Source organism: Ptychodera flava, chromosome 14 (genome assembly GCF_041260155.1).
Source record: "Ptychodera flava strain L36383 chromosome 14, AS_Pfla_20210202, whole genome shotgun sequence".
Classification (NCBI taxonomy): Eukaryota; Metazoa; Hemichordata; class Enteropneusta; family Ptychoderidae; genus Ptychodera; species Ptychodera flava.
This window is the reverse complement of record NC_091941.1, coordinates 31,203,030-31,219,936: the sequence shown is the minus strand read 5'-3', so window position 1 is coordinate 31,219,936 and position 16,907 is coordinate 31,203,030. Positions and strand designations below refer to the sequence as shown.

Genomic DNA, 16,907 nt, shown 5'->3' with positions numbered 1-16,907 from the left:
TATGTGAATGCCACACCTTGTGAAAGTGTGTGTGATTGTGATGTGTGTCAGGTTGTGAAATTGTGTGATGGTTGTAATAAGTTGAGAGTAAACAAAAATGGACTCCCAGACAAGGGTGCCATGTGTGGGTAGAGGATTTTCCCAATGAAGTTACTGCTTGCTTTTAGTTTTGATTCTTTCATGTAAAAATCAATCTGATAAAAATTCACTCTGTTCCTGCTTGCAATGAGTTGCAACCTGCAGCACAGTCATCGTCTGTGCAAATGGAAATTCAAAAAGTAACAACCAAAATGTGAACATTGATCTGTTTAACTACTACACAGGTACACCTTAGTCATCAACAAACTCTGAGAAATTTAGAAAAAATACAGTAAATTAAGCAAGGAGAATTTCCTGACAAATCATTTTGATGATATAGAACAAAGCATTTTCTCAGTCAAACACACAACTGCTGGTACCTGCGGTCGAAGAGCAAAGATTGAAGTTCGTGTCCAAAACTAATTGGCTTCATCCATACAGAACATATTAAAGCAGTTAAACGGAAGACCATCAATAACTTTGTACACAGATTAATATCTTATGAGACCGGCTGACCTTTTGTCACCCTGAAGCAGACAAGTCTAGCAATGCTGCTGAACACAAAGGGGTTGAATCATATCCGGTGATTAAATTGCTCACATTTAAAATCATGAAAATGCACGTTAGATATATCTGTCAAAAGCTGGTGCCATATCAGCGTACCAGCTCTCAGCTTCCCGTGCAAACTGAATGCGTCATCTCTTGTGTCCTTTGACTTTTCATGGAAAGGAGAGTTTGTTCTGTTTCTGTGCGTCATTATCGATAGCTCTGTGTATGTTAGAGTGCTTTCCAAAAAGGACGTTACCACTTTGGCACTGGTCTGCAGGTCACACATGGTCAGCATCTTATCAGAACAACATGCTAATGTGCTACTTCCTCTGTCTCAACGTCTGGTAGGTGTATAATTACTGGCCCACATTTGGTGACATTTTTGAGATAAAAAATAAAAACATCAACAGTGAAAACATGATGACGGTTTTCCAAAACATAATGATATAAATTTGCCAAATCTCTCCCAGGTACATAAAAAAAATTGAAAATGTTCACACTGTGATTGATATAGTATTACTCTTTTTAAAGGGTTATTTTTCAAATGTAGAATAGCTGATAATCAGTTTTTGTTAATAATTCAAATTGTTAACACACCTAGTTCAATATGCTAGTTCAATATCCTTCAACTTTATCCAAGCAAAGCAGAATGTATTGTTTTCTTAACTGTGTGCCACCTTCACATCAACATTGATTTGCATCTTTGTTTGTACTGCATCTTTGGTCTGTCAATTTGGAAAAACAAAGTTGCCAGGAAGGACTACCTTTCAAAATAATCTTAACTGTCCCTTACTTAAACACTGCTTCTTTTGCTGACCAAATCCTATCACTTTTTTCACATCATCTATTGCGACAAATTCAGCTGCAAGTCCTCAGACCATGTTCCTGGCAATATCTGTAAATGATCCAATCGTAGATGGAGTTATTGGAATGACCTAAGCAAGACAAGGTTTTCTCAATAGCTCATATTGTAATATTTCAACTGTAATATAGTTGAAAACTGCTTAAAGCACGCACAACACTTTTTTTTGAACTTTTTTTAATAACATGATTGGATAACAGGATTTTGAGATATAAACTATGAGAAAAGATACGTTCAAGTTTACTTTTTCCCGTGATTTTCATTACATCAAGTCTCTGATATTTGCACAGAAATGATCATGTGGTATCCTTTTCTTCACCAAAGCTACTCGCATAAAAGCTTAATTTTTTGGTTACGAAATAGCGCTCATTAAAAAGTTACTTCCACAACAGCAACTGTTGTACAACCTGTTATATCGCCCCCACTCAATGAGATATTTAACTGCTGTTGTTTATTTGCAGTGATTGTACACTGGATAACATATCTGTTATAGCAGTTACAGACTAATTGTATGAAATAATTGATGCAAGCCTTTTGGCATCACATGACAAACTAGACCATTTAGAAAGTGCGCTTCAATATAGATACGGATGCGTTTCTTGAGCATGTATGTGTTAATTTCCCGAGACTGACATGTAACTAACAATCGGAGTTTGGTTTTTCAAAGCTATAAAATTAAACTGTGATTCTGTCAGATGATTTGCATGGTATCTCCATAAAGCTGTGCATAATTCCCCTAGTAGGGTATTCTAGTCTCCTGTTGACATTTGCCACCATAGAAAGCGCAGGTTCACTACAGTAGGTAAGAATAGTCCAAGAAATGTTATATTACTAAATATGATTTTCAAATATGAATATTATTAATATAATAATATTCCTTCAGGGTTGAACTTCTTTTCTGCTGTACAATACTCTGAAAATCGCTAAACTCGTATGGATCGTACTTGACAGAACTTGTATATGTGTACACACATACTATGTTGGACGCACCGTAGACAACTTTTTCAAGTATGATCCATACACATTCAGTGCATTTCTAAGTGTTTCACATCAGAATAGAAGCTCAGCCCTGATATAATACCAAATTATTTTATAAATAATATTCACCTTAGACTATTAAACCTTGTGAACCTGGCCCAAAATTTGTGAGTGCAGGCAGGTAATGGACATTGTAGGTTGAGGTAACCTTTTTTATTTACATTTGCCCACCAACTGATATTTCAAATGGAAGAGCTATGAGTACAAAACATAATTGTGTTATGTACACTGTAAACTACCCCTGAAAGTGATGATATAAAACAGTATCCGAACAATTTATTTATTGTGACAGCCACAGTCATTACAGAATATGCATGTCCTCTAACAATCCATGGAGCATCAAATGTATCCAACTTATTCTCCTAAATACTGATATTAGCAATACAATACAATACAATACAATACAATACAATACAATACAATACAATACAATACCATACCATACCATACAATACAATACAATACAATACATAAAATACTTTTGAGAAACAACACACCCAATGATCGGGGTTGACGAAAACGCTGACCCAAACTAAAAGCTGCATACCAAAAGAAATTGTGGCCATAGCTGTTTTCTGTATGACTTGTTCATTTTGAGTGCTTTATTTTATCAGCATATTTTTTATTGTGCCACGATCTACCAAATAAATAGCTTCAGCCTACTTGTATACAAATGAATAGGATTCAAATATGATGTAAGAAAAGTTTTGACAACTTATCCACTTGGACTGTGAAACAATAGAGTTATATTAAATTTGTCAAAATAATTGTTTTTTACATACTGATGTATCCAACATTATTTTTGAGCAGTAGCGTTAAAGTGTCCCCACTAGAACTTTTATAAAAATGTAACTGGAATTCAACAAAGTATTTTTAAGCTTTTTGTTCAACAAGTGATATTCAGTTTTAATTTATGTCACATGATTTTGTGTCTGTTTTAACTCTTTTTCCCTTCTCAATAAAATATCTATCAATCAAGCCATTGCCTGAGAGGTAAACCATATGTCCGATCCACAGGCTAATTAGACATTATTTGTGTTGATTTTTCTAGTTATGATCAAAAATTATTCATGAATATTGATAAATTATTAATACAAATGTTACAAAATAACAAAATCTTGCTTTTTTACAAACAATGTCGTCAATTTTGTGTAAATACCCTCTGGAAACCAATGTTGCTATAATTATAATGATTAATAAATTTTAATTATGATTAATAAAATCATATTTTATACATTGTAATCTGCTTACGTAAGCAACGCTCTGGAAATCCTTATTTAGTTCACAATATATGCAAAGAGATACAAGTGACACCATTACCTATGTTCAGTCTATGGCAAAAGTTACTACACCGTGTAACTGTAATGAGAACAAAACAATTTATCATATTTCTGAGGTAGCTTTGAGACACAAATGTTTACATGTTCTGTTTCCGACATCAGAGAAAATCAGTTTTTATTACATTGCATTGTTTTTCACCAAGTTAGTAGTTACGGACTTCATCTCTATGGGGCCGGCGAGCCAATTTCTACAGCCCCTCTATCATGACCTCTGCATGGATGTAAAATAGTTTTTACATCCATGACCTCTGCGACCTCATGTTCACATCCTGCAGCCAAATCATCGCACGTTGTTATTGCGTATTTCCCTCACCATCTCAACATTATTTGAGATTTCTAACTTCGCACACATATAAAGTGAGACTTAACTTCCTATTGAAACGCAATTTACAATAACTGTCAATCCCGGGGATAGTGTACTACATACACAGACGGGGTATCACTTTGCTGTGCCGTTTGATAAGCTCACCCCTTTTTATTTTCTGTAAGTTTCAAAAACAAGGGCCACAGCCTAACGTTACTGTATTGTTTTTGACAAAACGATCTTTGTACTATTCTACATGAGTTTCTACTGTGTAATTACGACTGTAGTGCAAAAATATCTGTCAGCACAGCCGTTTAGTGATCTATATAAGGGGGCGAAGGTAATATTTCTACTCACCCTCAAAGTCAGCTGTATTGATCGTTTGCGAATGGCGGCGTTGTGGTAGCATGGTTACCGTTGTTTAGTTCATGAATGCATGCATGAGTACGGACCCGCTCTCGTATTTTGGTTTATCGAATGTGTCTGGCTTCATCGGCACGCCGCGAAGTTAGCGGGTTGTTGAATACCACGTATTTCATGGTCCTGTCTTGTAAAATGGCGAAAGAAATGAGAACGTGACCGGTAGAATACTGAGCGAGCAGCATGAAAAGTAAGTATGTACGCGGTTAGCATTTGGTTTGAGTGTTGAGACATTGAAAGGGATTGCCTACTATTTACGAACAGGTAAGATTACATTGACACATATTAGGACCGAGTGCGGTGTTATTTTCAGATAATTAGCAAGCCAGTGTTGAGTCGCTTTGTGTTTTCCAACCAAGCGGAGATGTTTATTGAGTGAGAAGCGGTGTCGAAGCAACCGAAGATCATCGACAAAATGTCAACGCCAAAAATAGGCATGCAAAACATGGTTTAAGATAGAGAGATCCAGCCTTGTCGAGAAGATAACGTGATTTAGCCTAATCTGCCATGTTAAAGCCAGAAGATATCATTGCTGCTTCTATCTAAGAAGATCGTGTAGTGATAGTATTACATGTAAAGTACCGACAAACACTGTAATAATCAACAGCTGTGATATCTCCTTCTCCTTTGAATCTGACATGTCGCCAGACTTGGACGGGGTAGGTCCGCTGGTGGTATTTCAGTTATAATATAATGCAGCACCTTCGGCTCGGGTGTAAATCAGTCTGGTTTAGCCAAGCCGTGCCGTAATTCGGTGCTCAAGCCTTGTGGGAAAAGACGATAGACGTGTTAAGTAATACTTCAGTCACGGTCCCTCCACATCCGTGCTTCAGTACAGTAAATTAATCCAGTTGCCCTACAGATAATATAATTCTCACTATACTCTGGTAGTAACAGTGTGCATTAGAACAAATTAGGGACATTGTACATCTTTGAATGTGTACGAGAAAATACAAAAATACATTGTATATCGTGATGTAGGCCCTAAAGGAAAATAAAAAAAATAGAAAAAATAAAATGAAAATGTATACCATGTTAGGACTGCACTTTCAGTGGACTGACCTAAACTCATATAGAATGATATAACATACAGACAACAGTAATCATTCAAATGAACATAATAGGCCTACTTTTTTGAAAATTGATATTACCATTTGAATTTAATTTCCTTGATTTTGAAAAAGACAGTAGTAATTTCTTAAATTTTAAAGCGGTACTGATGTGACAAAAATACCTGGCAGTAATAAATGTCATTTTCAACAGGCTGGCAGTACATTCCTGATACAAACTGAAATGGACCAAAGAGAGTTGTTTCCATTGTTTTGTTGTATAATTGAACCCATTTGCCACTGCCCAAACATTTCAGTGTTACAATGTTTCAAGATGTTTCAGTAAACTATGAAGCATATATTTTCTGAGATTTTGGCATTCAAGTGTAAAAACAGCTAGTTTCTGGTTGAATTGCTTTTCTGCACCACATAAATATGATATATATTGAGTTAATCTATGTCAAATAATCATTTTACCATGCTGAAATGTTTCAAGTCTACTCATCTTCAGTGCACAGATCTAATTACAAAACTTTTTAAAGAAACAATTCATTGGACTCTTGATGCAGCTACATTTGCAGTGATTCAGGAAAAAATAAGTTTCTTTCTTTAATACTGCATACAGAATTAGCTTTGGTGTCAGTGTACATGTGGCCTTGTCGTGTTTGAGGATGCATGTATTCAGCAGGGAGCTTAATTGATTAAGAGTAGTGTAACTACTGTTAAATGTAAATTGAATTGCTTGGGCACTGAAAGCATGTTACTGTCAGTTTCGTAATCAGTAATGAACAGATCAGAATTACTGTGAGTGCTACCAAAAGAGATTAAACAGTGAAAGCTCTTAATACCAAAAGAAGGACAACCACTAACAAATGAATTAACCCAGCTGTTTCATCTCAGTTCTCTAATACCTGAGTAGGAAAGAATGAAATTAAGAGTGATTGTTTTGTGTCTGAACTAGAGAGCCTGCTCCTTAAGTTAGATACCTTAAGCTTTATATCAATTGTCTTTTCAGAAAGTTCACTCACAACACAAACTGCGTACTACGTACGAATGGTTAAATATCAGGATCTCATGAACCGTCCTCTGCTGTTACTCTAGAAATATTCTATCAACATACATGTATATTCACAACATAAGCACAGGTCAGAATCTAAAACCAAACAGTCTTAGCCTGAAGATTTGTGTTGAAATTCACCTAACTAGTGAGAAAATTAATTCTGAATTTAGTAGGTTCTTAAGAAAAATCCGCTACAGTAAGGCATGAGATCATATATTCAGTTTACCGGTAGATCAGAATATTCCGTTTATTAGCTCACAGAACCTACCCTTGATTCCAAGGCTTTTGGAAGCTCAAAATAGATTCTGGACTGAGTTGATAATGGCTGTTTATAGTTTATTGCTCTGACTAGAATCTCACCATCCACAGGTATTGGTGACTGTGTCATTTAAGGTGAAGTACTACGAATTACGTCAAAATTAAGTTGTGGTGTAATTTTCTTGAAACTTTGCACAAATATTCTTGGAAGTTGTGCAAGTGCAAAAATAAAATAAAAAATGGGGGTCACCACGCTTGTTTCCATGGAAACGGACGTTAAAATGGCGTCGTTAGAAATAAATAAAAATGATATAATTCACTTAAACTAAAGAAAGCAATTATAAAACGACTAGCAAATGAGTTAATTTTAATAAATACCAAGACTTAAGATCCATATCTATCGAATGTATAGTTTTCATGATGTTTGTGAAGAAATTTTTACATAAGTATCGACTACAAAATGACGATATCGAAATTATATCACTACATAATTTTCGAACTTTCTTCCTGTCGCTTTGAATGGTGTCATTTTAACCAAACTTGGCGAATAAACTCCTGACATAATACCATTTAGTTTACACTTTTAATAAAAGGGTGTCACCACGCTACTTTTTACAATATCTCCAGGTGAATGGGTAATTTGCGCAATATAAATGGGAGAGAAATGTTAATTTTTCGCTCATATTGAATAAAAACCAGCTTCCTAGGGGGTCAAAATATGACAAGGTTATAGGTCACATGTATTTCTAAGACACTGGGTCAAAAAATTTGGTAAAAGCGCAATTTCAACAATGACAGGTGATGTTAAATACATGCGCTACAAAATAACCCATTTGCGGCAGGCTGGAGTTAAATCTGCGCAGAAACGTTCTAAAGCGTGTGCGCGTCCGAATTCGTCGCCCTTTACCTTGAAGTCTGTTATTCCTCCACTTCAAGTACTATCCCATCTCTTGAGTAACTAATTCTTCAAGCAGATATGCCCCTTGCATTTGATTTTAATAATTAATTCATCCTCCTTTTCCATATAGAGATCCAACTTTGACATTTTTTGTTTCAGAATTCTCAAGGGAGTAGATAACAAAAGTACACAAAAGTGAAGGTTTAATACTAGACTATCAAACCAATGAGCAATTATTTAACACACCTTTATTTGTTCAGGAAAAGAGAAGCACCGGGTTTTAGGAAGGCATAGGTTGAATGTGTATTGAATCAGTTGACCTTGAAAAAGTGATCGAGTTATTTAAATGGATAAAAAACTTCAAACAAAATATTTCCACCAATCTTAAATTGAGAGAACAGAGCTGCAAACTTCTTGTCAGTTTCCACACCAGAAAACATTTCACTTTAATATTGCAATGAAAATTAAATCGTCTTTCATATGTTCTTCCGATTTTTATTTCAGTACAGGATCATTTTGTAAACAACCATCACAAAATTGATATTCCTGCTCATGTTCCTAAACTCATTATACTGTGTACTACTTGGGGAATTGTGTGGTGCCTGCATATCTGGTGTCCGGATCTAAACCGGCCATTTCCTGGGAGTGTTAATGTTTCTGAAGAGCTCATCATTCATTCACAGATGAGGCCACTCACCAATTGTTGATTTCCATTGTTGCTCACTGCTTGTCAGTCAGTATTAGAATGAGGAACATGTAGACTGTGCTGTTCTATTCTGAAGAACTCCATTGAATTTCCTACCATGATACTGTGAAATACAACAATCAAGGCAGGAACAATTGAGTGGCAGTGAAAGTGTTGATGCATTGTCACTGTGACCGGTACAATTGAAATGAAGATTGTGGAGAGTGCAGTGGTGTTCTTTGTCAAGTTGAAATATCTCGTTGAGTCAATTTAGAGATATCTCAAGATATCTGTGTGTCAGTTCTGCGTCTGCATAGAAACTTCTCGCACCCAGAAGCTCTATTGTGTATTGGTGAGATTCATAGCTTATAGAATGACCAAATAGTATGGACAAAGAGAGATTGAGTACGGCAGTCAGTAATTGTTGTGACCCGTTATGGCGTCACACTCTCTGTTGTGTAACACACAGTGACCAATGCCATTAAGGTGTGATGATCAAAGTATTGCAAGACTGAACCATCCAACCGTCATAAAAAAAAAAAAACGCCAAGCAGTAAATATAGCTGTGAATACAGACATCCCCTGTTGTTGAAGAACTACGTCAACTTAGAATAGGAGTGTAGTTTTGCAGAAAGAAACATAACATTAGAACCAATCACCTGCTGTATGTGATATGCCAGGGATTCATTAAACACGATTGTGTTAAAACTAATTTTGGATAATTGGATGGTGAAGTAATGTCGATTTCATCTACAAATGTAATCTCATCTACTTTTCTTTTTATAGTACACACTTGTTTTTATGAGTAATTTGTAATATTGAGACATTCAACCATAGGGCACCGAACATTTTTGGGAAATTTGAAAAAATATAAAAATCCAATTATCCCAATCATGTTCCAATCATGTTATTAGTTCTTAATATGTGAAAAAATCAATGAATTATGAATTTTAAAGTGTTATTCTCGATGTTCAAATTAAATTCAACATAATTGCCATATGTGCATATATTTATTAAAAAGAAGGATATAGTCTTGATCTTGAAAGATGTAACATCAGTGACTTGGAATAAATGATAATATTATAGTAAGAAAATTCAGGTGTGCTTTAGACCAAGGATAATTCAAACACACGTATGGAAAATGAAACCTCATTATTTTAAATACCTCCTCTCCTATCCTAAAACAGAAGTTTGGAGATACTAAAATCCTATGATGAAATTATAATTCAAACTTCCACCAAGCACAGTAAATGCTAAAAATAGATTTTTTGATGTAGAAAGTGCTGATGATTTCTTGAACAATGGTGAACGGTGATTCGGAGAGTGTCATATATACAGTTTCCAAGGCGTAATTGTTGCATATTGTTTGTGCAAATTTGGACACAAGTAGCTCTAAACAGCACCCTCTCCTGAATTCAGTATGCATTATTTGTCATGAGAATTCTCTATAAGTCCCACAGCAAAACTTTAGAGTAATTCATCACATTGTCATCATATGCTTTACGCTTGATAAATTGTTAGTTAATTTACAACATTATCCAGTCTGAAAATGGCATCACTTTTGCTGCATCAGATGTGTACACTAGTTATTGATGGAGCAGTCTGTATTTGCGTTTCATTGTCCTTTGGGCATGATGGATAGAAATTTGGTTCAGTGCACTGCAGCCCTTTTCTGGCATTAAGCATCAAGATAGGTATCGTTTTATAGGTGTATAGATGATGGACAGGTAACGAGGTTGCATAAGTTTTGATATTACTGTAATGTGTAGAGCCTCTTAGGCAAATGTTACAGAACTGTTACCATCTCCAGGCATTTGTTATTTTAGGAATTATCATGGATATATCTGTTTGAGTAAGTATGAAATGACTGAATGCAATCGAAAACATTTTTACACGCAACGCTGCATTGGTATATAGCTATATTTTTACTTCCATTATCAATTAATGCTTGTTTGATGCCTCAGTGGATGTTGTCATGGTTGGTTACAGGCAATCAAAAGGACTGAAGAGTTGTTTTTAAACTGCCTGAATTTGCCCAAGCAATATTATATGTCTAATTTTCAGTAGGCAAGAAACGTTTATTATTAAAAATAGCACAAAATCCATGGACTGAAATCCTAGTCATAAAATTACTACTCTTCAACAAAGATTACTTTATAGTTTTATGCACTAATGTATCATACAATGGCTGTTGATCAAATTTTATATGTAAAACACAATTCTCCTTGTAAAGCCTTTATGAAAAATTTTTAAGTTGCACAGTTTTTAAGGAGAGTGAATAACTCTGAATAGCTATGTGGTGTTGTGGTAGACATGGACGACCAGTGAATTAGGTGTTAAGATTGGCCAATGTCTGCTGACTTGGTGCTGGGGTCAGTGTGGTGGGTTTGCTGGTATTCTATTGAGATGTATCCAAGCTGAGCCAACAAATCATACAGTCCAGCACCATATGGGCTCAGTATAGTCTGGTTCACCAGTCAACAAAATCGATCGCCAGGTCAACTGATTGTGGTTTCAGTCAACTAAAACTTCGCAGTCAGGGAGGACTAAAATTGTAAACCGCTCCTTCAGAGGGTTGCTGTACCTGTTCATAAATGTGTTAGGGAAACAACTTTGTGATATGACAGACGTGTCATGTTAAGTCTGGAAAAGTGTGCAACACCTCCCCTGGAAGATATGAAACCCAAGAAACGCAAGACCAAGCCTTCAGTACCTAGGAGAGCCATACTTGAGAATAGGAACTTGAAGAAGCTGTCAAAAGAAGGCTTCATTCTGACCTACTATATGAGTGCGTGCCGAGCCTTTACAGGTACCTTTGTTGATTCTGTGTGTATTTGCTGGCTTGTCAGTGTGGGCTATGCACAGTTATTTATTAGGTACAATTACAAATTCTGATTTTGATTTGAGATTGCCAAAGTTCAAGTGCAATCATTTTGTATAAGTCCAAGTTGACAATTACTCCATTAAAGTCCTGGCATTTTCTCTGGAAGGCCTTTGTGTCTGTCGCCATGATCCAGTTGTTCTGGAGAGAGCTGTCTAAGTTTGTCGACTTTCCGACTTACCGCACCTGGAGACGTAAGATTACGTGCATCTTTCTATCCTGTGTATGGCTACAATTCTGTGTCTGTTCATTGGTCTGTAACATGTTACAATACGCTCATCAGTATTTCAGCCAGAGGGCATTGTCCAAAAAATTTATTGAAGCAGTTTTTGTGTCCTTCGTCATACCTGTTGTCAATGCTGTGTCTTTTGCTTTCTGCAATTACAGAAAATTGCTGATACTTTTGGTTTCAACTTAGCAAAGTGTTATACCCATGTTTTGTTGAACAGTCACTTTTTCCACAATTCATTGTCCATGTTAATAAAATATACTAAAGATAAAGAATTTATGTCTAAATCTAATTGGCCAGAATTTTAGGCAGAAAATAACATGTCTACCTTTTGTTTGCTTTGTCAACAACACGCTTGTGCCAACAACCAGACAGAGAATTTTTTTATTTAAAATGGGGGTCATGGAAGATCTGAAAGTTTATCAATGTTAAAATACTAACAGTACAACAGTTCATAGTCTAAGGGACAGAGTAATTGTGGTTTGTATGATAGATTTAACAGCTAGCAGATTTGTTTCGGAGAACAGCTTTGTGAAAACTTTGAATGTTCTCATGCCTGGTTACAGAACTATTCCATGGAGTCCCATTTGTGACGGTTGCCATGCGCAGGCTGTTTGTTTGTTCTTTGTTGGGCTGTCAGGCGGCTTTACTAGACTTTTTTGTCAGATCAAACCCCTCATTCTAGAGGTGTCAAAGATCAATTTGAGAGAATTTACTCAGTAATGAAAATGCTAGGTCACTTAGTGAAACAGAAAGGTGTATGTTATCCTGATCAACCACCGTTATAGCTGTTGTAGGTCTTGTATTAAATAAGCTAACAAACCAGTGGAAGTTTTAATGTTGATTTTGTTCAATAATACTTTAATCTTGAGAGTGAAAGGTATCAAGCATAGCTACATAATAATGCTTATTGTTGTTACCGCATATGCTAATTTATTGGAGCATGGTGAAACTATTTGATTGTTTGTTTGTCTGTCTGACATTTATGTACTTAATATAATGCTAATGTCCACCTGTTTGTCTGTTTGTCTCAATACCTAACTTAATCTTCCAACAATCTTCCGTACTTTTTCCTTCCCAAAGACTTGATGAATTTTACTGCATTGTTAAACTGCAATATTGTAAATATAAAACAATACAAAAAGGCAATATCAGAAAAGTGATAACAAAAATTGAAGGCATTGTACAAATCTTCAACAGACTCTGCAAACTGTGTATTGTTTTAGGTCTGGTGTTTCACATGATACAGGGACGTAAGTTCGACTCTTTCTTTATTGTAATTTTTTCTTTTTTTAGCCATTGAAGTGACTGAAGATAATTTTGAAGCACTCCTAGCCTATGATGATTTGTTTCTGGATTATTTCAATGCATTCCTTCAGCTCCCGGTAAGTAATACCCTACAGTCTACTGAGATCTAAATGTATATCAATGCAAGAAACTTCTTTCAGTTGCTGCTTCTTGAATTTTGATTGTTAATTTAATTTTCGATGTGTTCTCAGAGGATTCATATCAATCTAGACAATACCAAAAAGCACCATATTATGGTTCTTCAGGTGTTTTAAAACCTTGGAATCAAAATTACAAGTTTATATTGTCCCCTTTTCAGAATCACTTGGTATTAAAAACCAGTGTGCAAGTCAATTGTGACATGCAGTGAAAGATCATACCAGTCCTAGGTATTGAAGTGTGTTGTAACACTTGCCTTGTAGTGGTTTTCATTACCTATGCTTGGTGGCTCTCGATGTCAACTATACAAACAAATACATAAACAAACGGATAGATAAATAAGTAAATGATTATGATGATGATGATGAGGGTAGTTACCATGATAATTATCATCATCATTGTTCTTCTTCTTAAAGAAGATCAGTTATAAATACATTGAATACGGTACATTATAGATTGTATGAAAGCTATTCATGATCATTAACATTAACCCTTTGAGTGCTGTAATTTTTCCCACTTAAATTACCACCATTTTCCAATTTTTATGAATTTTTCTGTAATTTATTTAATGGCTTTGACCAAATGGACATAACTTTCGTTGGCTACAGTTCCTGATCAATATTTTGGGGAAAATCTGAAAAAAAATTTCTAGAACTGAAAGAAGTTGTTGATGTATTCTATAAAGGCAACAAAAACTGACTTGGCACTATTAAAGCAGACTTTGTAAGTGTGAATCTAAAATGCTAAGCAATCCAAAATTATTTTCTCATGAGACACGATAGATAACTTTATGTTGCGTCACATTGAACTTGAAGAAGAGTAATGATTTTCCACAACTGTTTATGAAGGTACTCAGGGATATTTGATCTGTTACCATAGACAGTGTAAAACAGGCACTGCTGTTTATCTCCCATTATAGAGTGGTTTAGTCTATAACTAGTGGAGGATTCAGTTCATAGCTGATAATCATATTGGGTTTTACCTGGCAGGAGTATTTGCGTTTTTCACGCAGATTGTCAAGGATGTATGTTTAGGGAGGTCATAGGTCGAAATCCATAGCAACAGGTGCCATTTTGTATATACTTGAACTTGTCACAGGTGTTTTTAAGTGTTGTACTTGTGCTGTGTGGGCTTTGTCCATTTAATGTCAAGATATATAGATAATGTCAAAATCCTGTTCATGTTTTATGTACTGTATTTGTAGTGAAACCATTCACTATGCCTGTATACACACTGGGAATGTCACCAGCAAAGACGTGGTACAGTATGTTGTGCATCATGGGCATGCAAGCAACTCATTGTTCTTGGACAATGCACTCAGCTGACATCTACAGTGGAATGCAGTTTTCATTTAAAAACATTTTTTCAGTCGACTTACTGAGCACAAACAACTTGTTATGCTCTGTTGAACAGTACAAAACTTGACAAGACTTCAAAACAAACAACTGTGAAAGAGGAACACAAAACTTGGCATTCGGAGTCAAATATTTACATGTAAGCACACCAAGTCAAAAGGACAGTTTACATTTACAAAGATGGCATTTATTATATGACTGTATGTGCTACTGTAGCCAGTGCTTGTAGAAATATGATTATTGTAGGAAATTATTTGAAATCACCTCCTCTTTTTACTTGTTTTATTTTGTTTCTTGCCCTCAGTATGACATAGGTGTATGCATGTGCCAGTTTGTACTCCCCTCCCCTTTCCCTGTACCCTTTCCCTCCCTCCTCTTCCCTCCCCTACATAATTGCCATTGTGTATAGATTGTTCCAAATGCACAGCCACCAGATGTCTAACGCTCTACAAGCAATGATCTGAACTCCAAAGTACAGTTGGACTGAATTAAACAACATAAATTCTGCCAGATACAAACAGCAGAATTAACTTGGATCAGCAATTGATTTTACTGTTATCTGTGTTGGAGAATGTTGATCTGAATGGCTGCCATATGTGCTCTACAGTTTGTATATGCAGTAGCCCTGTATCCATAGCAACAACTGTGTCAGTCACATGGTACCAGTACTCAATATATGCTCTGAGACTGTGCTACACATGATTAATGGCTGCAATTAGAACTTAAGATCTAAACACATGTTGTTTGTTCTTGCCGAAAGCATTTTCATTTTTCATTGTAAATACTCATTTCATCACTCATTCTCCCTAAGTGCTGCAAATATTTTCAATGCATTGTAGGTCAAGTAATACAGTTAACCAATGGCTCTATAGAAACAAATCTTTTTTACCGGTAATCATGTTTAAATTATTCAGTTGGCTGGCAATATACCGGTATATCATTATGAGAACAGTCAAGCTTCAATAAATTCCATTCTTCTCCATACTAGACATGTACATGCATATGTACAACAATTAACACTGATTGGTAAAATTCTTTACCCATTTATAGAGACTGAGTGGGTATAGTGCTAAGAGCACTGTGGAATAAAAGACAGATTTGAGTAAATATGCCAGGGATAAAATGTACGAGTAGTCGTGCTACCATGACCCTGTGACCTGTGTCGGTTCATGTTTTGAATCACAGTCTGTGTTTGAAGGGATCAGATTACAGCGTATAGCTTTGTTGCTTTGAGTCAAAGGCAAAATGTTGAGTGTCTCAACACACATCCTACTACTGTGAAGAATTTAAATTCGTCTACAGTTGAAAAAAAGTACACTTCATGCTGTCATATTCTTTGTACTGGATACCAATGTACTGCATTACACACTCAAGAAGACCCCTCTGTAGTGATGAATGAATATTTAAAGGGATGTTACCTTTTTAGACATTTTTAATCATGTCATTTTAATACCAACAATCAATATTTGACCTCATTATGCATAGATCTTAGAAAATCGATAAAAAATCAATGGCATTTCCAGAGAAGCAGTGTTTCTGTCAAGGATTGGGCACCTTTGTACCATTTCCTACCAGTATGTCTCCTAACAATAATAAATATACTATACGGAATCTTGGTTACATGACTGAGGAACCCTGGTACCAATTACCTTAGTTACTGCCCTTCACACAAACACTGGGAGGAAATTGTAATCTGGTTGTCTGCAGAATTTGAAATTTTGAAGAACAAACATTCAGTACGGGCTCTCTTGTAAAACTGAGCTGGGGAATTCAAGTGTGTTCAAAAGCTAGCAAACATATCAGCTTTTGGGGCATGTCCACTCAAAATTTGAAACAGTTGTGAAATGGTGGATTCTGAGATTCCTAGCCCTGAAATTGTCCCCTCTCCCCTAAATTTTGCAGTAAGTTCCCTGTATAATTGCAAGACAAGATATTTATAGTTGGCATTAACATATTTGAATAATTATAATTAAATGAAAATATTCAAGAAATCGGTGAGATTTTGGTACACTGTAAAAACCTTGGAATATCTATGTTAAAGGTGTGTGTTAAATGACAGAATTCTGTGTTAAAGCAAGAATTGTTTTGTAGCATATCATGTGATCAGGTTCCATCAATCTTGCTGTAGGGATTAGAAAATCAAATTACTTTTGTTTGTACTTTGGCCACCAATGCATTTGACTGTACAATGGAGCAAAATGTAATTTACGTCAGCTATGATCATTCTGCAAAGTGGCCATTTGTTCATTGATTGTTTATATTGATTTAGCACTGTACAGCAAGAAATATCAGAACAATTCTACAGGAAAGTAGATGATGTGATCAGCAGCCATTATATCACTCATGATCTGGGCAAATTACCCAGCCTCACATATAAGATTAAAGTTCTTGTTGTCAGGCTGGTTTTGAACTTGTTAAAACAAGTATGATTTAACCATAAGATCTCTGTTTTAGT

The 16,907-nt window shown here is 35.6% G+C and overlaps 1 protein-coding gene across 21 annotated transcripts in view; it reads left to right on the top strand.

Moving 5' to 3' along the window:
* Positions 1 to 4,526: 4,526 nt before the first annotated feature.
* LOC139150175 (regulator of G-protein signaling 22-like) overlaps positions 4,527 to 16,907 on the top strand; it is a 35,088-nt gene continuing 22,707 nt past the window's right edge. For 5 of the 21 annotated variants that reach the window (XM_070722370.1, XM_070722365.1, XM_070722366.1 and 2 more), the window contains exons 1-2: positions 11,149 to 11,350; positions 12,948 to 13,036. In XM_070722370.1, the coding sequence (XP_070578471.1) occupies positions 11,176 to 11,350; positions 12,948 to 13,036 (264 nt within the window). In that variant the 5' untranslated portion in view covers positions 11,149 to 11,175. Of the gene's footprint in view, positions 4,782 to 10,903; positions 11,351 to 12,947; positions 13,037 to 16,907 lie in introns of those variants that run through there. The other 16 variants (XM_070722383.1, XM_070722376.1, XM_070722375.1 and 13 more) reach the window with 11 other exon arrangements.